This window comes from Callorhinchus milii, unplaced genomic scaffold (genome assembly GCF_018977255.1).
Source record: "Callorhinchus milii isolate IMCB2004 unplaced genomic scaffold, IMCB_Cmil_1.0 Scaffold2, whole genome shotgun sequence".
Classification (NCBI taxonomy): Eukaryota; Metazoa; Chordata; class Chondrichthyes; order Chimaeriformes; family Callorhinchidae; genus Callorhinchus; species Callorhinchus milii.
The window spans coordinates 120,534,648-120,554,981 of NW_024704743.1; the positions used below are offsets into that span (position 1 = coordinate 120,534,648).

The 20,334-nt window shown below is 55.4% G+C and overlaps 2 protein-coding genes across 2 annotated transcripts; both read left to right on the top strand.

The window, feature by feature from the left end:
• Nucleotides 1-296: 296 nt before the first annotated feature.
• Nucleotides 297-6,126, top strand: exosc4 (exosome component 4). Its single transcript, XM_042332080.1, has 3 exons — nucleotides 297-489; nucleotides 4,265-4,471; nucleotides 5,158-6,126. The coding sequence occupies exons 1-3, from the start codon at nucleotides 319-321 to the stop codon at nucleotides 5,521-5,523; spliced, it is 744 nt and encodes a 247-aa protein (XP_042188014.1). The 5' UTR covers nucleotides 297-318; the 3' UTR covers nucleotides 5,524-6,126.
• A 2,129-nt stretch (nucleotides 6,127-8,255) lies between these two features.
• On the top strand, nucleotides 8,256-19,857 carry gpaa1 (glycosylphosphatidylinositol anchor attachment 1). Its single transcript, XM_007895076.2, has 13 exons — nucleotides 8,256-8,338; nucleotides 9,884-10,006; nucleotides 10,438-10,617; nucleotides 11,812-11,923; nucleotides 12,307-12,442; nucleotides 12,702-12,803; nucleotides 13,629-13,825; nucleotides 14,913-15,109; nucleotides 15,564-15,717; nucleotides 16,958-17,023; nucleotides 17,987-18,177; nucleotides 18,723-18,893; nucleotides 19,469-19,857. Exons 2-13 carry the CDS (start codon nucleotides 9,933-9,935, stop codon nucleotides 19,710-19,712), a joined length of 1,824 nt encoding a protein of 607 aa, XP_007893267.1. The 5' UTR covers nucleotides 8,256-8,338; nucleotides 9,884-9,932; the 3' UTR covers nucleotides 19,713-19,857.
• Nucleotides 19,858-20,334: the final 477 nt, after the last annotated feature.

Genomic DNA, 20,334 nt, shown 5'->3' on the forward strand with positions numbered 1-20,334 from the left:
GTCTGTGTGTGTCACTGTGTGTGTGTGTCACTCTCTGTGTGTGTGTGTGTGTGTGTGTCACTCTGTGTGTTTGTGTGTGTCACTCTCTGTGTGTCTCTGTGTGTGACTGTGTGTGTGTGTGTGAGCTCTGCTGCGCTCTCAGCCAATCACAGGCCAGTGCCTCGCCCCCCGCACCTCCACCAATCACCGAGCAGAGAGCCGCCCCGCCTTGGGATTTGCACCAATCAGCCCCGGCCCCGGGGGTCAGCCAATCACAGGGCGGGGCGGGGCGGGGGCGGGGCCGGGCGCGCGGTGCCGGGTGGGAGCGGGCGGGCGGCCATGGCGGGGCTGGAGCTGCTGTCAGACCAGGGATACCGCGTGGACGGCAGGAAGGCGGCGGAGCTGCGGAAACTGAGGGCCCGGATGGGGGTGTTCGGTCAGGCCGACGGCTCGGCCTATATCGAGCAGGGAAACACCAAGGCCCTGGCCGTGGTCTATGGGCCGCACGAGGTACCGTCACCGCCTCCTCGCGAAGCTGAGGGCCATCCCCCCCAATACTGAGGGCCATCCCCCCCCAATACTGAGGGCCATCCCCCCCAATACCGAGGGCCATCCCCCCAATACTGAGGGCCACCCCCCCCCCCCAATACTGAGGGCCATCCCCCCCAATACTGAGGGCCATCCCCCCCCAATACTGAGGCCATCCCCCCCAATACTGAGGCCATCCCCCCCCAATACTGAGGGCCATCCCCCCAATACTGAGGCCATCCCCCCCCCAATACTGAGGCCATCCCCCCCCAATACTGAGGGCCATCCCCCCCCCAATACTGAGGGCCATCCCCCCCAATACTGAGGGCCATCCCCCCCCCAATACTGAGGGCCATCCCCCCCAATACTGAGGGCCATCCCCCCCCAATACTGAGGGCCATCCCCCCCCCAATACTGAGGCCATCCCCCCCCCAATACTGAGGCCATCCCCCCCCCAATACTGAGGCCATCCCCCCCCCCAATACTGAGGCCATCCCCCCCAATACTGAGGGCCATCCCCCCCCCAATACTGAGGGCCATCCCCCCCAATACTGAGGGCCATCCCCCCCCAATACTGAGGGCCATCCCCCCCCAATACTGAGGGCCATCCCCCCCAATACTGAGGGCCATCCCCCCCAATACTGAGGGCCACTCCCCCCCAATACTGAGGGCCATCCCCCCCCCAATACTGAGGGCCACCCCCCCCAATACTGAGGGCCATCCCCCCCAATACTGAGGGCAATACTCCCCTCATCCCCCCCCATACTGAGGGCCACCCCCCCCCCCAATACTGAGGGCCATCCCCCCCCAATACTGAGGGCCACCCCCCCCAATACTGAGGGCCATCCCCCCAATACTGAGGGCCATCCCCCCCCAATACTGAGGGCCATCCCTCCCCCAATACTGAGGGCCATCCCCCCCCAATACTGAGGGCCATCCCCCCCAATACTGAGGGCCACTCCCCCCCAATACTGAGGGCCATCCCCCCCCCAATACTGAGGGCCATCCCCCCCCCAATACTGAGGGCCATCCCCCCAATACTGAGGGCAATACTCCCCTCATCCCCCCCATACTGAGGGCCACCCCCCCCCCAATACTGAGGGCCATCCCCCCAATACTGAGGGCCATCCCCCCCAATACTGAGGGCCATCCCCCCCAATACTGAGGGCCATCCCCCCCCCAATACTGAGGGTCATCCCCCCCCCCAATACTGAGGGCCATCCCCCCCCCCAATACTGAGGGCCATCCCCCCCCCCAATACTGAGGGCCATCCCCCCCCCCCAATACTGAGGGCCATCCCCCCCCAATACTGAGGGCCACCCCCCCCAATACTGAGGGCCATCCCCCCCCCCAATACTGAGGGCCATCCCCCCCAATACTGAGGCCATCCCCCCCCAATACTGAGGGCCATCCCCCCAATACTGAGGCCACCCCCCCCCCCCAATACTGAGGGCCATCCCCCCCAATACTGAGGGCCATCCCCCCCAATACTGAGGGCCATCCCCCCCCCAATACTGAGGCCATCCCCCCCCAATACTGAGGCCATCCCCCCCCAATACTGAGGCCATCCCCCCCCAATACTGAGGCCATCCCCCCCCAATACTGAGGGCCATCCCCCCCCCAATACTGAGGGCCATCCCCCCCCAATACTGAGGGCCATCCCCCCAATACTGAGGGCCATCCCCCCCCAATACTGAGGGCCATCCCCCCCCAATACTGAGGGCCATCCCCCCAATACTGAGGGCCATCCCCCCCCAATACTGAGGGCCATCCCCCCCCAATACTGAGGGCCATCCCCCCCAATACTGAGGGCCACTCCCCCCCCAATACTGAGGGCCATCCCCCCCCCAATACTGAGGGCCACCCCCCCCAATACTGAGGGCCATCCCCCCCCAATACTGAGGGCAATACTCCCCTCATCCCCCCCATACTGAGGGCCACCCCCCCCAATACTGAGGGCCATCCCCCCCAATACTGAGGGCCACCCCCCCCCAATACTGAGGGCCATCCCCCCCCAATACTGAGGGCCATCCCCCCCAATACTGAGGGCCATCCCTCCCCAATACTGAGGGCCATCCCCCCCCAATACTGAGGGCCATCCCCCCCAATACTGAGGGCCACTCCCCCCCAATACTGAGGGCCATCCCCCCCCCAATACTGAGGGCCATCCCCCCCCAATACTGAGGGCCATCCCCCCAATACTGAGGGCAATACTCCCTCATCCCCCCCATACTGAGGGCCACCCCCCCCCCAATACTGAGGGCCATCCCCCCCAATACTGAGGGCCATCCCCCCCCAATACTGAGGGCCATCCCCCCAATACTGAGGGCCATCCCCCCCCCCCAATACTGAGGGTCATCCCCCCCCCCCAATACTGAGGGCCATCCCCCCCCCCAATACTGAGGGCCATCCCCCCCCCCAATACTGAGGGCCATCCCCCCCCCCCAATACTGAGGGCCATCCCCCCCCAATACTGAGGGCCACCCCCCCCAATACTGAGGGCCATCCCCCCCCAATACTGAGGGCCATCCCCCCCCCAATACTGAGGGCCATCCCCCCAATACTGAGGGCCATCCCCCCCAATACTGAGGGCCATCCCCCCCAATACTGAGGGCCATCCCCCCCCAATACTGTGGCATACCCTCTTCACCCCCCTCTAATACTGAGGGCAATACCCCCCCCCCCCAATACTGAGGCAATCCCCCCCCCAATACTGTGGGCAATCCCCTCCCCCCACCAATACTGAGGGCAATCCCCCTCCCCCCACCAATACTGAGGGCAATTCCCCCCCGCCCCCAATACTGAGAGCAATCCCCGCACCCCCCCCCCCCAATACTGAGGGCAATCCCCCTCCCGCCCCCCCCCCAATACTGAGGGCAATCCGCCTCCCGCCCCCCCCAATACTGAGGGCAATCCCCCTCCCCCCCCCCAATACTGAGGGCAATACCCCTCCCTCCCCCAATACTGAGGGCAATACCCCTCCCTCCCCCAATACTGAGGGCAATACCCCTCCCCCCCAATACTGAGGGCAATACCCCTCCCCCCCAATACTGAGGGCAATACTCCCCCCCCCCCCCCCCCTCCCAATACTGAGGGCAGTACTCCCGCCCCCCCCCCCGCCCCCCATACTGAGAGCAATACTCCCTCCCACCTCCCACCCTAAATACGAAGGATTGAGAATATACCCCCCTGTGACACTGAGGGTGATACGCTCCCTGGCACTGGGGGTTGATACTCTTTCTCCCCCTCACCCCCAGGACTGTTTCCCTCAACACCCCCCCCCCCCGCCCCTGCCGCCATAGGTGATGAGACTGGAGAGAGCAACAGGATTGAACCCCGTGAGGGACAACTGGATAAATTTGAGCGCTTCAGTTTTGACGAGAGATGTTTGGGAAACAACCTCCTGGAGGTGTGATAGATACTGAACAGGACTGAGAACAAGACTCTCAGATGTGTCAAGAGGATTCAGGCTCTGAGGGTGGGGGGCAATTTCAGGACAGACACACTTTCTTTCTCAGAGGAGTACATAACTGCCACAGTTCAGCAGGGAAGGTGATTGAGGCCAGGACACTGGGAGTCATTTGAGAAACAGCTTCACCCTGTGAAGGGAGGATGGTTGGTGGGGATTCTGGACAGATCAGAATAATCTCTTGATGCAACACTGTGGGGTGTGGGGGTGGGTGGTGGTGGTGGTGGTGGGAAGAACTGATATTCCAGTTTACAAGGTGGGTGGTAATGTTTGGGTTTGGGGTTGCAGATCCGTGGCGGACGGAGTAAGGCGCTGCACGACAAGGCGCTGGTGAACTGCCAGTACAGCATGGCCACCTTCAGCACTGGCGAGCGCAAGAGACGGCCACATGGAGACCGCAAATCAACCGAGATGACTCTGCACCTCAAGCAAACCTTCGAGGCTGCCATCATGACCCAGCTGTACCCTCGCTCTCAGATTGACATCTACGTACAGGTATTGAGCCCTATCCTGTCCTCCTTCCCTCTCTTCCTGGCGCTATTTGAAAGAGAGGAGTTTCTCCTGGTGCCCTGGCTGACAATCCTCCTGTCCTGCAAGGTGATAATCCTGGCATTTGACGTAACATTTCCCACCAAGAAGATGCATCAAAATACTTTACGGGATTTACTGGAAATATAATGACTGTCTATTTACAGGCGAATGTGGCAGCCAATTTGTGCACAGCAATGTCGCACAAACAGCCGTAAAATGAGGGATTGTTGGCCAAAACACTGGGAAAAACTCACTTCTCTTTTTGAATAGTGCCACGGGATCTTTAACATCCACCTGAACAGGTGCAGATGGGATCTCAGGTGAACGCATAATCTGAAGGACAGCACCTCTTGCAATGCAGTGCTCCTCCCCTGCATTGTAATAATGATAATAATAAATAATCCTGGCATTTGATACAATGCTTCATCACGTCTTTGAGATGTCTCTAAACTCTTTACAGAATATGCTGTTAACTGTGTTTTTGTGGGCGAAAATATTTTTGTATATCACAGAGCCTTAAAGTGACCTTAAAGTCATGGGACTTGAATTCACAGCCTCCTGACTCAAAGGCAAGAGTGAGTCTCTGAGCCTGCCTGACGTTCTCAGCTTGTATAACTCCAGCCCTGGGCACCTTGTCTCTTCCCCGACAGATTCTGCAAGCGGACGGTGGTAACTATTGCGCCTGTGTCAACGCAGCTACGCTGGCGGTGATCAACGCAGGGATTCCCATGAAGGACTACGTGTGTGCCTGCTCCACAGGCTTCATTGAAGACAGTCCCCTGGTGGACCTGAGCTACATTGAGGAGTCTACGGGGGGGCCTCAGGTGGCCCTCGCCTTGCTCCCCAAGTCCGAGCAGATTGCGCTGCTGGAGATGAATGGCCGGCTGCATGAGGACCACATGGAGCGGGTGGTGGACGCGGCGACCAAGGGCTGCCGGGATGTGTACGCCGTGCTGGACCGCATCGTGCGAGAGCACATGGAGGAGGTCTCGCCAACCACCTTAGTGGGCGAGTAAGGCTCTGAGGGGCTGTAAGGGTGAGCGAGTAATAGTGAGGCTGGAAATAATATAAACCTTGCATTCGGTATAGCGCCTTATCACGTTGTTGAGACGTCTCAAAGCACTTCACAGAATATACTGTAAAGTGTAGTGACTGTGTATTTGGTGGAGAAACACAGCAGCTGATTCCGTGCAGCAGTATCCCACAAACAGTCGTGGATTGAGGTTTTTGAGTTTCTTAGGATATTCTTAAGAAGTGAGCCAAGGTGCCATCTGTCGTGAAGGGCACTGTATAAATGCTTGTTGTTGTAAGAGCTTCTCTCTCGTGTTCACTTCCACAACTCCCCCACCGGAATGTCTGGCCACCCAGCCAACGCTCTGCCCCTGACAAAGCTTCATCCTTCATGTGACAGACAGAATAATCTGAGAATGGTTGACCCGGACACAGGACAAGACAGGACAAGCTCATCCTTTCCCGCTCTCTGTGTACAATAACCTGGAAAGAGTGCATTTAATGGGAGTTTCTGTCCTGTTGGATGTATCGGTGGGACAGGAGATGGACCCTGTTTATACTGTTTATTGTCTGTAAACCTGAAAATAAAGTTTTTAATGTTTTTATTACTTCCGGTAAACCTAATTTCTTCAGCGCCCTGCTTGCAGGCTTTCCACCTCCATCCTCCAGAACTTGTCTTCCTCCCCTTCTCTCTCCTCCCCCACCCCCACACCCCAGTGCTCACCTAGATCAACTGGCTCTGAGGTTAGGAGTGTTGGAATCGAGTCCATCCTCTGTAGTGGTCTCTCGTCCAGTTCCTGAGGTAGGCGGGTCTGCTGTACCTGCAGACTTTTAACATCCACCTGAACAGTAACCGGGTCTTCGATTCGATGTCTCATCTAAAGGACACACTTCCAACAATGCATCACTTTTCCAGCAATGCATTTGAATGTCAACCTACACTGAGTTCAAATCCCTGACGTGGGGTTTGAACCCACGACCTTCTGACTTAAACAACAAGATTACATTTGTGTAGCGCCTTTCATGTCGGGAGGACGTCCCAAGGCGCTGGACAGTGTACAGCATTTCAGACCGAGCTGGAGTCAGGGAGGGAGAAGTGAGGGGAGGGGAAAGGGGTGGCTGATGGCATGGTCGAAGAGGAGGGTCTTGAGGTGGGACTTGAAGGAGGCTAAGGAGGGGGCGAGGCAGAGTGATTGGGGGATGGAATTCCAGAGGTTGGGGGCAGAGTGGCTGAAGGCTCTTCCACCAATGGTGGGGGCGGGTGGGTCGGGTGACGTGGAGCAAGACGGAGCCGGCTGAGCGGAGGGAGCGGGCGGGTTGGTAGGGGGTTAGGAGGTCGCAGAGGCAGGGTGGGGCGAGGCCTCGGAGGGCTTTGTAGGTGAGGACCAGGACCTTGAACTGGATGTTACAGAGGTGAGGGAAGGCAGAGCGGGTCATGGCTTGGATGCGGGGAAGAAAAGACAGTTGAGGGTCGAACAAGACCCGAGAGTGCTGCCGTCTGAGCCAGGCTGGAACGACTTGGTTTTGGATATCCTAAAACATTGTCAGAAGTTTTCGCGTCACTTGGGCTCTGATCAAAAAAAAAAGCCGATGAAAAAAAAAAATATGACCTGAACTAAACATCATAATTGCGTTCGGTATTTCAACAGCGCTGATCCAATGACGCCATTGAGACAGACGACAGATTATAATTCACATTTATATCGTGCCTTCCACACCGGGGGGACGTCTCAAATGGCTCACGGCGCTGGATGGGCGCCTGAGCGGGGGGAGTGGGAGTCGAGGGGGGTGGTGCGGAGGTGTAAGACGACGGCGGAACGCGGGGTCGAAGAGGAAGGTCCTGAGACGTGCCCTGAGGAGACGGGAGGGAGCGAGTGAGCCGAAGGGACTTCGGGATGGAGTTCCGGAGAGTGGGGCGGGAATGGGTGGTGGGGGGGTGGGGGTGGGGGGCAGAATGGCTGAAAACTGCTGACGGTGGGACGGACAATAATAATAATAATAATCCTTGCATTTGATATAGCGCTTTTCACGTCGGGAGGACGTCCCAAAGCCCTTCACAGAACACACTGTAAAGTGAATTGACTGTATATTTGTGGGCGAACGCGGCAGCCAATTGCGCACAGCAATGTCCCACAAAACAGTCGTGGAATGAAAATGACCAATTTATTATTGTTTTGGGGGTTTTGGAGGGATTATTATTAGGCTCTGTGTGGAGTAAGGAAACTTGCCCAAGGTTTCGCCCTCTGCCTGGAATTGAACTCAGGTCTCTCACTTGCAAAGCGAGTGCTCTAACCACTGAGCCACAGGACGGGAGGCGTGAAGCCGGTTGGGTCAAAGGGGACCGGCGACGTAGGTGGGGTTGAAGGTCACAGGGGGTCGCGGGGTTGAGCCCGCGGAGGGATCTTGAAGTCGACCCCACTGAGAGGGGACGGAGAGCCGATGGAGCCGAGCGAGGATGGGGGCGACGGGCTGGCGGGGCGGGAGGGGGACCCCACGAGCGGCGGCGGCGGCGGCGGCGGCCCCGGCCTGGAGCACGCAGTCGATCTACTTCGCGGTACGTTCCGCGGAAGCGCTTTGAGACGCCTGGAGGCGCTGCGGCCGAACGCCACGACCCTGACGCTGCGGCTGTGGGGCTGAGTGAGAGCCGCCGGCAGTTCCCCTGGCGACCGCCGGGCGGCGCTGTGACCGGTTCCACTCGCTCCGGCGTGAGGGAGGGAGGGGGCGGGAGGGAGAGCCGCTGGTGGCGGTCCGTCAACTTTGTCTTCCCCCTCCGGGGCGGGCGCCGAGCGGAGGTTCCGGAGGCGGCAACGACAGGAGCAGGTGAGGGGCAGAGAGAGAGAGAGGGGGAGGGGGAGGGGGGGAGGGGAGCCAGGCCCCACCCTCTCTCCCCACACCCCCACCCCCACCCCCTTGTGTGGGGCGGTGTCCCTGGTGGGGGGTGGGGGGGTGTTTTAAAAAGGAACAGCGCACCGATGCCCTCGAACCGTGACGGGTTTGGGGCAATGTTGTTGTCGTGGTGGTGGTGGCGGCGGTGGTGGTGGTGGTTGTTGTTGTTGTTAAAGGCTAATTTGCCGGTGGGCAGTTTCTCTCTGTGTACCTCCTCTCTCTCTCTCTCTCTCGCTCCCTCTCTCCCGGGTGTCCTGGGCCGACGGGCCTCCGGCTTCCCGGTCCGGGCGCCGACCGTACCTGCGGCGCTTGGCTCTGGTACCACGGCCGCCGCTTTCTTGTCGCTCCGAGCGACCGTTGTCCGTCCGGTTTGTTCTGCTAAAAGTGCGATCCGTCGTGGCTCGGTTCCTGTGGGGCGACTCCCAAGTCTCGGAGGCCTCCTCCACCTAAACTCTCTCTCTCTCTCTCTCTCTCTCTCCCTCCCCCCCCCCCCCCGGGATTCTTCCCACTCAGCTCCAGTTAGCCCCGCGAGCCGACGTCCTGACAGACAGGGTGGTCCTGGCTGGACAGGCGGCGGGAAAGCTCGCCAGACAGCGATATTAACGGCAAGCTACTGCGGTTTTACCTGGTTTGACTCCAGCAGAACCCCCCCCCCCCCCCCCCAACAACAACAACAAGATTCCATTTCCCCACTCCCCCACCATGTGCGGGTGGCACGCATACGTGAACTCTGTATGGTTTGAACTCTGCTCGAATTCAAGATCCTCGTCCTCGCCTACAAGGCCATTCACGGCCTCGCTCCCTCCTACCTCTCCGACCTACTATCCCCCGACCTACCTGCCCGTACCCTCCGTTCCTCTGGCTCCGGTCTGCTCCACATCCCCCGCCCCAACCGCCCTACCATCGGTGGCCTTCAGCCTCTCAGCCCCGAGGCTCTGGAACTCTATCCCCAGTGCCTTCGCCGCTTCCTCCCTTTCCTCCTTCAAGGCCGATCTCAAGACCTTTCTCTTTGACCGTGCCTTCAGCTCCCCTCTCGACTCTCTACCCCCTCCTCGCTCCCTCCCTTCCCTCCCCTCACCCTGACCATTTCCCCCCAATGCTCGGGTCCCGACCCAACTGTACAGCTCCTTGGGACGTCCTCCCGACGTGAAAGGCGCTGTATAAATGAAATCTTGTTGCTGTTGTTTGGATACTCGTAAGGACGGTGATGGTTTTCAGCATGTTTCAGACTCCCGGCTGAAGACGGGGTCTCTCGCTTGCAAGGCGAGCGCGCTAACCTCTACACCACGGGACTCCACGCTCTCCAATTTAGATTTCATTCGGTCATGGCTTCCCAGGCTGGTGTGTGTTATGCGTGTGGGTGTGTGCGTTGGGTGGGGTGGGGAATGGAAAGCTGGGGTTGAGTTGAAAGTTTTACCTGAACCTATTCCCGAATCCGGGCAGCCTGCCTGACCGCCCTGTTTCCTGTTGGTGTTTAAGGGCGCTCCCTCTCTCCCGTCGGGAATCACTGCCGGCGATCACAGGAGCCATGGGGCTGCTCTCCGACCCCAGCCGCAGGGAGGTGCTGACCCGTCTGATCACCAGGATGAACACGCCACTGTGGTGAGTGCGGAGCAGAGTGACCTTTCACCTCAGCTCCTCTTTACACCACGTTACACCACTCACTGTACTGACGGTCTGTACATCATTCACTGACGGTCTGTTCGTCACTCACTACTATAGAGACAAGGCCCATCTCAAGACCCTCCTCTTCGACCATCACCCTCGTACCTCTACCCTCCCTGCCCCTCCATCCCTCCTGATCCCATCCCCCAAGGATCCAAATCCTTGACGTCCTCCCGATGTGAAAGGCGCCGTGTAAATGTAACTTGTGGTTGTTGTACTGACAGTCAGTCCATCACTGCACGGACAATCAGAAACCCACTCACTGACAGTTTTTACCCCATTCACTGTGACACTGGGGGAGGGTGATGCTGCATGTGAGCGACAGGTGGGCGATGTGAAGAACCTAACGTGTGCTGTCGTGCCCACAGTGTGGTGTGTTACGTGGCTGGCATCCTGTGGTTTGTCGGGCTGGCCTTCGAACCACTGATCCTGCGGATGTACATCTCGGAGAATGCCATGGGCTCCACCATGGTGCACGAGAACTTTGTGTACGGGGAGCGCGCGCTCTCATACGCACGGGAATTCTCTGGGCATCGGAAAAAGATGGGGTAAGATCTTGGCTCCTATTCCTAGGGTTTGGGAAGGGGCTGGTGCGGTGTGACTGATACTCACCGGTTATACCAGCAGCCAATGTACATCCAACCATTGTACAGGGTGTTCACAAAGTCCTGTTACCACCCTCCACCCCACAATGTTTTTTTCCTACAGCACTGACCAACAACCGAAACATGTGCAAGAAACATGATGGTCATTGTATTCAGAAGTATTTAATTGTATTCAGTAAAGTACAAGTCTTTCCAACGTGAAGGGTGCTTTACAAGTGTAATTTGTTATTGTTGTTTAACTGTATTCAGATGTCCAGAGGATTGGTCTTTTTTTGGGGGTGGGGCGGGGGCTCACCCGGGCATCTGACGCATGCGGAAACCCACCGTGCTTAAGAGTATCCAAACCAAACTGAGAATTCCACGTCTCTGACCTACATGGAAATTCCAGAGATAGATTGTTATTATTATTAGATATTATTATTAGATATTATTATTAGTAATTATTAGATAGATTTTTGCAATGGAATGTGCTCTCTCTCCCTAGAGGGAGGCATCCTGCTTACCTAATTCCAGAAAGTATTAGGCACAGGTTGGCAAGACCCAAGGCTTGGGGACCCCAGATAAACCCCAGAAATCTACCAGCTAAACCCGCATAGCTTGCCATTGATGTCACTGTCTGCCAAGCTTTCCCTCTGCTTGTCCAGTTTGGACTACCCTACCCTTTAGGGTTTGGGCTTGCACGGTTAACAAGAGCTGAGTGGGATGACTCCCTGACCCCATTGAATGGTCTGCCCTTCCAGGTCCTGCCAATCAGCCAGCCTGGCTGTGCTGCCATCAGCAGTACCCTGGAATACTGTGGACCTGCCTCGCTCAGTGTAAACGGCATCAGTTTCATGGCAGGTAATGATTCGTTGCAATGTTCGGGTGCAACGTCTTCCTTACCATGGATGGAGTGAAGAGGAAGTTACTGACGGCAGACATTGTTACACTCAACTCATATGCAACAGAAAATAAAAATTCATTGTAAAAAAACACACACATACTGGTTAACAAGACTTTGTGGACACCCTGTAGAGGTAACAAGAGTATGTGTGGCTGGTGTACATGTAGCCAATGTACAGGTATACTGTACCCTGGACTGAGACTGCAGTAGCTCTTGATGGTTGCCTGTTGCTCTCCCTATCTCTCTTTCTCCAGGGGGATGCCTGTGGACTGGATGCTGAAGACTCTGCATGGTCTGGGGCTCGAGGCTCACAGTCAGACCTTCAGCCGCACTTTGCCTTTCCCCGATGAGCTCCGCGAGAGATACGTGAGTACTGACAGCTGAACTCGCTGCCAAGGGAGAGAGCGAGATTACATAGAATTTACAGCACGGAAACAGGCGACGCAGCCCGACTGCAGTCCCATAGCGTAGTGGTTAGCGTGAGGACCGAGGTTCAATTCCCTGTGGGGCGAAACCTTAGGCAACAGTGAGGAAGTGGAGGGGGTCGAAAGTTGACCGAAGGCATGATCACATAGCTTGGTGTTTTTGGGAGGGGATGTGAATGTGAAGAGATGCCGAGAGGTCGAGGGGATTGCAGTGGCTGGCTCACACACTGGCTGATAATGTGCCCTGTCTGACCATGTGTGTGTTGGGTGTGTGTATGTGTGTGTGTCTTGTGTGTGTGTGTGTCGCTGTGTCTCTGAGAGCAGATGGTGAAGGGGACCAACGTGTTCGGGATCTTGCGAGCTCCCAGAGCAGCCAGCACTGAATCCATCGTCCTCAGTACCTCCCACAGGAACACCCAGGCCACCGGCCTCCTCCTCACACTCGCCTCCTACTTCCGAGGTCAGTCACGTGGAGATCGTGGGGCTCATAGGAGTGGGGTTTATTGGGTAGGTGTGAGGTGAGGGGCGGGGTTTGGGTGGGGTTTATGGGGCACGTGTGAGTGCGGAGTTTGGTGGGTGTATGGACCTGGCGTGTGATGGTGTAAAGGAGAGATGGATCAGTAGGAGGAGCAGGTTTGTGGGTGGGGTTTATGCGGGAGGGTGAGGGGCTGTGCTTGTGATGGGGTTTGGGTGGGAGTGACATCCTTCTTGTCTGACAGGTCACATTCACTGGGCCAAAGATATCATCTTCCTGTTTAATGAGCACGACATGCTGGGGATGGAGGCCTGGCTGGAGGCTTATCATGACGTCAATCTGACCGGTGAGGAAACAGTACTGACCCTGACCAGAGGCTTGTCCGTGACCCCCACCCAGAGCCTGATCGCAAAACTGACTCCGACCCTAGCCACTCATTTCTGACAACCCCCTGTTAATCTCCTATCACACTCTCACTGTTACTGAAGGAGACAAAGACCTAACGTATAACGTTGACCTGCAAAAGGTGTCTTTATAGTCAACTGTAGTGATTAGTTTTAAGCAAACAGAGCAGCCATTTTCCGCACAGCAAAGTGAGCGAGTGATTCATCTGTAGAATTGTTGGCCAAGACACCAGGTGAAACTCCCTTCACCTTTTGAATAGCCCCATGGGTTCTTTTAACGTTCACCTGAACAGGCAGACGGCATCTCAGCTTAATGTCTCGCCTGAAGGATGGTAACTCTGACAACAACAAGAAGAAGATTGCATTTATACAGTGTCTTTCACGTCAAGAGGAATGTCCCAAGGTGCTGGACAATGAGGTGTTTGCTCCCGAGCTGCGGCTTGGGATCAGAGTGGGGTGGAGGGCAAGAGGGGGGTGGACAATGGAGTGGGTCAGCTTATACTGTGAGCTCAGAGTCCTGCAACTCAATAACATCAAATTACATGTGTACATCGCCTTTCACTTTGGGAGGACGTCCCAAGATGCCGGACAGACAGGGATTTGTACCCAAGCTGTGGGTTGGGGTCAGGAGGAGTGGAGAGACTCAACCACACCATCTGCTGCTCTGTACAGACCAACTTCCCTGACTCTGCGCACCGTTCCCCCCATTCATACGTTCCCCCACCCTCCCTGGCCCTGTGCCTGACTGCCTCGCTTTCTGTTTGTAGGTATGGCCTCCTCGGTGCTGCAGGGCAGAGCTGGGTCCATCCAGGCTGCCGTGGTCCTGGAGTTGAACAGCGACGTGATCACCAGTTTCGATGTGGCGGTGGAGGGGCTGAATGGGCAGCTGCCCAACCTGGACCTGGTCAATCTCTTCATCTCCTTCTGTCACAAGAATGCAGTGCTGTGCACCATCCAGGGCAAGGTGTGTGCCTGGGGGAGGGGAGGAGGGGCAGGTGTACGCCCGGTAGTGATTATCTATAATAATGATCCTTGCATTTGATATAGCACCTTATCACGTCATTGAGACGTCTCAAAGCACTTCTCAGAATATATACACACAGTCAATTCACTTTACAGTATATCCTGGGAAGCGCTTTGAGACATCTCAACGACATGGTAAGGCGCTATATCAAATGCAAGGATTATTATTATTGTAAAATGAATTCACTGTGTATTTTGTGGGTGAGATACAGCAGCTAATTGCCCACAGCAGTGTCCTGTAAACAGTCGTGGATTGAGTGACCAAATTTTTTTTGAAGGGTTTATTACCCCCTGGAAAGCGATCCACCAGATTAGGAGGTGAATGGGGAGTGACTTGTCTGTGTTAATGTAACAGATTGGCTAGGCCGAGTGCCCTGTAGAAATTTCAGACCTGGGTGAGAAGACGTCCCTTCCTTATCTTCCTTATCAGTGCCTTGGATGTCCTCCCAACGTGAAGGCGCTATACAAATGTATTTTTGTTGTCGTCGTTGTTATTCCCCCTCTATCTAGTCTCCTCTCTCCTCCACCCTCCACTCCCAACTCTTCACTCCTCTTTCAGTCCTCTCCCGCAGCAAGCTCCGTGACCCTATCACCCCATCTTTGTCCGGCTCCAGTGGTTCCCCATTCCCCAGAGGATAGAGTTGAAAATCCTCAACCTCGCTTTCAAAGCCCTCCCCGCCTTGCTCCTCCTTATCTCTGTGACCTGCCAACCCCATACCAGCCTGTCCGCTCCCTCCGCTAGGTGGACTCTGGCCTGCTCCATGTCCCCCGTCCGGCCCACCCCACCATCACCGGTTTGGCCTTCAGCCTCTCTGCCCCCGCCCTCTGGAATCCGTCCCACATTCCTTTCGCCTCGCCCCTTCCCTCCTTCAAGGTCCGTCTCCTACCCCCACCCTCTCCGCCCTCCACCCCTGCTGATCCCAACCCTGTGCGCGGATCCAAATCCCTGGCTGTCCAGCGCCTTGAAATGTCCTCTAGACTTGAAAGGCGCTTCACAAACGTAATTTGTTGTTGTTGTTGTTGCCCAGCTGCCGCGCAGTGATGGGGAGACGTTGCCGGGCTATGTCCACGCTCTGCAGACCATGCTGCTGATGGTGCTGAAGCAGGGCTCGGGCAAGGCCTCGGGGGAGCACGGGCTCTTTCTGCGCTACCATGTGGAGGCCATCACCATCCGCGGCATCAACAGCTTCCGGCAGTACAAGTACGACATGGTGACTGTCGGCAAGTAAGTCTCCGGCTGTCCATGGGGGGAGGAGGGGTTGGAGACAGAGCCTGGTGGGGTGGCAGTGAGGGAGATGGAGTTTGTGGCTGAGCTCTGGGAGGAGGGGAGGGCGGAATGAGTGCAGCAAAGGTGCAATTCTGGGGCCTCATTGACAGAAAGGATGGCAGAGCCTTGGAGAGGCTACAGCGTAGGTTCACGTGAATTATATTGGGGAAAAGGAATTGCGATAAATCTAGTTTCAGTACAGGAATGAGCACCAGCACAGACACGATGGGAGAGAGCAGGGAATTGGATTAGAGAGCTCCAGTGGGGAAGCGAGCACCAGCATCGACACGATGGGGTGAGTGGTCCGTGATCTGTGTATCAGTTTAGTGTATATTCTCCTCTGCGGGGCTAGAGAGCAAGGGCTCAGCAGTTACCCAGCGCTGCTGTTGATGCTGTGTCTCCTCCTCTCTAGGGTATTCGAGGGAATCGTCAGGAAACTCAACAACCTCCTGGAGAGGCTGCACCAGTCCTACTTTTTCTACCTGCTCCCCTCGCTTTCTCGCTTCGTCTCCATCGGCTACTACATGCCGGCCTTCGTCCTCCTCATCTCCATCCCCATCCTCAAGATATCCTTTATTATTGGCTGCTTCTGTGTACTCCATACAAACACGTACATGGAGTCCTGTAGCTCAATGGTTAGCGCGCTCGCCTCAAGCAAGAGGACCTGGGTTCAATTCCCAGGCAGGGTGAAACGTTAAGACAAGTTTCCTTCCTTCACACGTCTCTGTTTACCTAGCAGTAAGTAGGAACCCTGTTAGTCGATTGGCGGATCACTTTCTGGGGTTAATAATTCGCTCCCTTTGCTCATTGGTGTCACGGTCACCCCTTTCGTTTTCTATGCTGTTGTTTAACTATATTGAATAGCGCTTTAAATACAGTTTTGGGGGTATTTAAAAGTTTTTGTAAAGCCGTCAATGCCCATAAAAGAACGAGCGCCATGTGCTCGGGGTCGCTATTTTGCTACCTGATGACAACAAAGGAATGTGCTCTGACTATTGATGAGTAGTAGTCAGAGGTTGGTTTTTCGTGCACTTTACATTAACTTCTCACATGTGGCTGCTAGAGTGTGATTAACGTTTGTTATCTCATAGTTGTGTTTGTTGTTATTTATCGTGTTGTTTAAGCTTTAATACTTAACGAGGGTTGTGGATTTCAGAGAAGTTACAATAAAATTCCGTTGAGCTAACTTAACCGTGCTTAACTCAAGCTTTCTGTGTAAATCAAAGGAGGAGGGAACACACAAACAGGTTCAGGGTAGGTCACAAAGGTGTAGAATAAACCTCTGATTGACTGAAGCTTCCCAATTTGCTTTAATTTAAATAGCAATTAGTAGTACCTGTCATTGTGGAAGAACTTATTAGTTAAGTTACACCTAGTTAGAGTGAGGATCGAACACAGAGGCCACCCAGTACACTGCAAGGGAGAGTGAGCTATATCGTGGGTATACATATAAGGATGGGGAGAAGCATCTCAACGGACACCATTCTGCTTCATGTCCCCCAGACTAAAGCACCACACCATCGCTGGGTGGGTTTTCAGCCTATCTGCCCCCACCCTGAAACTCCATCATGAAGTCCCTTCGACTCGCCTCCTTCCTCATGGTCCTTCTTTGACGTACCCTTAATCACCTTTCCCCTCCCCCTCTATTCCCATCCCCTCTCTACCCACCCCCTAGCTTGGGGACCAAGCCAGGTTTGTCAAGTACTTTGGGATGCGCTCCTAACATAAAAGGCACTGTATAAAAGTAAATTTGTATTGTATCCTGTGAAACACTTTGAGCTTTATCTGCCTTAAATCGACTGCTACGCACTGGATCTGTGGATTAAACTATCCAAACCAGAAGGGAACCAACAGACAACTCATACAGAGCGGGTACGTAGGACAGGACAGGACAAGGGGTGATTTATCCAGTTCCCTTTTAAAGTTCAATATGGATTCTGCCTCAACCGCTGCTCCTGGCAGGACATTCCATATCCTAACTACTTTCTTCCCACTTCACTACCCACGGCCTCCGCTCAGCTGGCTCTGGCCTCCTGCTTATCCCTCTTCCCCTCGGCTCCACCATCGACGGCCGCGCTTTCAGCCACTACACCCCGAAGCTTTGGAACTCCATCCCTCAATCCCTCCGTGACCGTGCTTACAGTCAGCTCATCCCTCCCTCCCCCCAGCTTGGCATCAGGCTCCGCCACTGTTAAATGCTCCGAGATGCTGCCCAGCGAGAAGGGTGCTATATAAATGCCAGTTGTTGTTGCTGTTGTTCTACATGAAACAAATCCTTCAAACCTCCCTGTTTGCTTGTTTATTAACAATCTTAAATTGACGCTGTCCAGTCACTGACCTATTTTCCTGCCCCCACTCCACACACTCATTCCTCACTCCTGCTATTGGTGACATGAGCTTCAGCCATTGTGTTCCTGCTCTCAAGAACTCCCTGCTGTAATTCCCCCTTGCCTTACATCTCCGCTCTCTGATGTCAAAACCCTCTTAAAAACCTCTCATTAATTGTATCTTTGGTCAACAATACCCTCAAACTCCCCCTCCTCTCCTCTGCTCCCCATTGCCTTCGTGAAGCATTTAGAAATGACAAAACACGGTGTGTAAGTTGTGAAGAGCTTAGGGATGTCCGTGCTGTGTGTGTAAATCACAGCATCTCACACTGACAAATCCCTGACTGACCAGCGCCCTAGGACCTAATGCTGACGTGAAAGGCTCTATACAAATGTAATTTGTTGTTGTTTTTAAGTGTGAGTTGTGAAGCCCTTTGAAACGTCCATACTGTGTGAGAGAGACGCTGTGTATGTGTGAGTGCTGACTCTCAGTGCTGACTCTCTCCAGGATGTGAGCCTCCTGACCATCCTGACGCCGGTGATGATCTGCCACGCCACGGGGCTGGCCCTCTACTTCCTGCCCGTGTTCGGGCGCAAGGACGCCGCAGAGCACTTCCCCGTCTCGGAGACCGAAGCCGTCGTTCTCAGCTCCATCGCCATCTACGTGGCTGGGCTCGCTCTCCCACACAACACACACAGGTACAGCTCTCCTCCCCCACTGCACTGTTAGCTCATAAGAACATAAGGATTTGCTGGACAAAAGTAGACCGAGGTCCATCCAATTCATCTATCACCATCTTGGCAGTCGCTTGCACATGTCATGTCCCAGACTATATGCTGTGTCCCACGATATTTATTTCCTAAAATAAATCTAATTTGCTGTTGAAAGACTCAACACTTTCTGCTTCCACCGTCTTCCTAGGGTGACAGTTTCCATACAATGTACCGCTCGCTCACTGAAGTAGTGTTTCCGCAGATTTGTTTCGAATTTAGCCCCTCAAAAGTCCCCAACATGCAGCTTGACCCCATATCCTCCTGACCCAGAAGAGAGAATGCGAGCGGTTGAACTAGGCTCGGGGTCATGCCCCGTCACTGTCAAGCGCTCTGGGACGCTACCCTGGTGACAGACTCTGCATAAATGCAAGTTGTTGTTGACTGGCATTTGCACCGAACATTAGGATTGTTGTTTTGTATTGAAGGGAAAGATGTATCATGGTGGTCTCTCTCTCTCTTGCCGTCTGCAGGGTCCTCCTCTCCGAGGTGACGGAGCGCGGCTGGATGACATTGAAGCTGATCACTCTCCTGTACCTGGCTCTGCTCCTAGGCTGCATCGCCCTCATCAACTTCTCCCTGGGCTTCATCCTGGCAGTCACCCTGACCCCGGCAGCTGCCGTCGCCCAGCCCGGCCACCTCAAGTAAGTCATCCCAAGCCTCACAAAACAGCCTGAGACATCAGGAGAGTAGTAGAGAGCTCCAGTGGGGGAGCGAGCACCAGCACAGACACGATGGGAAGAGAGCAGGGAATGGGATTAGAGTAGAGAGCTCCAGTGGGGGGGTGAGCAGCAGCACAACAACAACAAATTTCACTTGTATTGCGCTCTTCATGTCAGAAAGACGTCCCAGGGCGCTTGACAATCTGGGACCCGAGTTGGGGTCAGGACGGGTGGGGGGTGGGAAGGTGGCCGAAGATTTGGTCGAAGAGGAAGGTCTTTAGACGGGTCTTAAAAGGATGCAAGAGAAGGGGTGAGATGGAAGGATTGCGGGATAGATGTGGAGGCAGAGAGGCTGAATGCCCGACCGCCAATGCTGGGGCGGGAAGTGCGGGACACAATGGGGAAACAGAGCAGGGAATAGGATTAGAGTAAAGAGCTCCAGTGGGGGAGCGAGCACCAGCACAGACACGATGAGGAGAGAGAACAGGGAATAGGGATTAAGAGCTCCAGTGCTATCTCTCTGGGTTGTGTGGTGATGCTCTGTGTGATCTCTCTAGGACGTTCCGAGCCCTGTTGCTGCTCCTGGTGTCCCCAGCCACAGTGCTGCTGATGTGCCTGTATCTGTACCATGAGCTGAGTGAGGTGCCCCTTACGGTGCTCGAGTGCTGGCAGCTGTTCCTGCAGGCCATCGCTGAGGCCATCCTCGACCATCACCTGTACGGCTGCATTGTCTACCCCTTCCTCATCCTCTTCATCTACCCCTGCTGGCTACTCCTCTGGAACGTGGTCTTCTGGATGTGAGGCCCTCATCTCCCTCCATCTTCCTTCTCTCAACCTCCATCTCCCTGCTCACTACACTCTATCTCTATCTACCCCCTCTGCTCCATCTCCCTCCCTCCCCATGACCCCTTCCTCCACCTCTGTCTACCTCCTCCATCCCTCCATCTTTCTCCTCTCTCCCTTCACCTCCATCCCTCCTCAGTCCACCTCCATCTCCTTCCCCTCACTCCCCTCCCTCCCTCCCTCCCCCTCCATCTCACTCTATCTACCTCCATCTCTACTCACCACTCCCTATCTCAGGTGGCTGCCTCTTGAGTTCCTTCAGTCACTGTCGGTTCTCTGTTAATAATAAACATGGCATATCCTGAGCCCAGTGCTTGGTGGGGAATGTTTAGCACTGATACACTGGGGAGGCTCTGGGTTCATCCCCCGCTCTGTTGAGTGACTGATCTCAGCGGGGGGGAGGGAGGAGGGGGGTGTAGTAGTCAGGGCTACAATTGGCCTTGGCACCCCCTGGGTAAGGGAAGGGGAAATCAGACTTCTGATCGCTACCCAGTGAGCCTGTGCTGGGACGAGCAGGATAGTGACTGGGTGCAAGCACAGGGTAAAGTCTTCAATACCAAGCTCTGCACACCAGTCTGGG

Bases quoted from the DNA above. Each gene is read 5' to 3' on its own strand.
- exosc4 (XM_042332080.1), top strand. From the start codon at position 319: ATGGCGGGGCTGGAGCTGCTGTCAGACCAGGGATACCGCGTGGACGGC. The intron at 490-4,264 runs GTACCGTCACCG...TTGGGGTTGCAG, and splicing joins TGGTCTATGGGCCGCACGAG to ATCCGTGGCGGACGGAGTAA. The intron at 4,472-5,157 runs GTATTGAGCCCT...CTTCCCCGACAG, and splicing joins AGATTGACATCTACGTACAG to ATTCTGCAAGCGGACGGTGG.
- gpaa1 (XM_007895076.2), top strand. From the start codon at position 9,933: ATGGGGCTGCTCTCCGACCCCAGCCGCAGGGAGGTGCTGACCCGTCTG. The intron at 17,024-17,986 runs GTACGTAGGACA...GACTCTCTCCAG, and splicing joins AGACAACTCATACAGAGCGG to GATGTGAGCCTCCTGACCAT. The intron at 18,178-18,722 runs GTACAGCTCTCC...TGCCGTCTGCAG, and splicing joins CTCCCACACAACACACACAG to GGTCCTCCTCTCCGAGGTGA.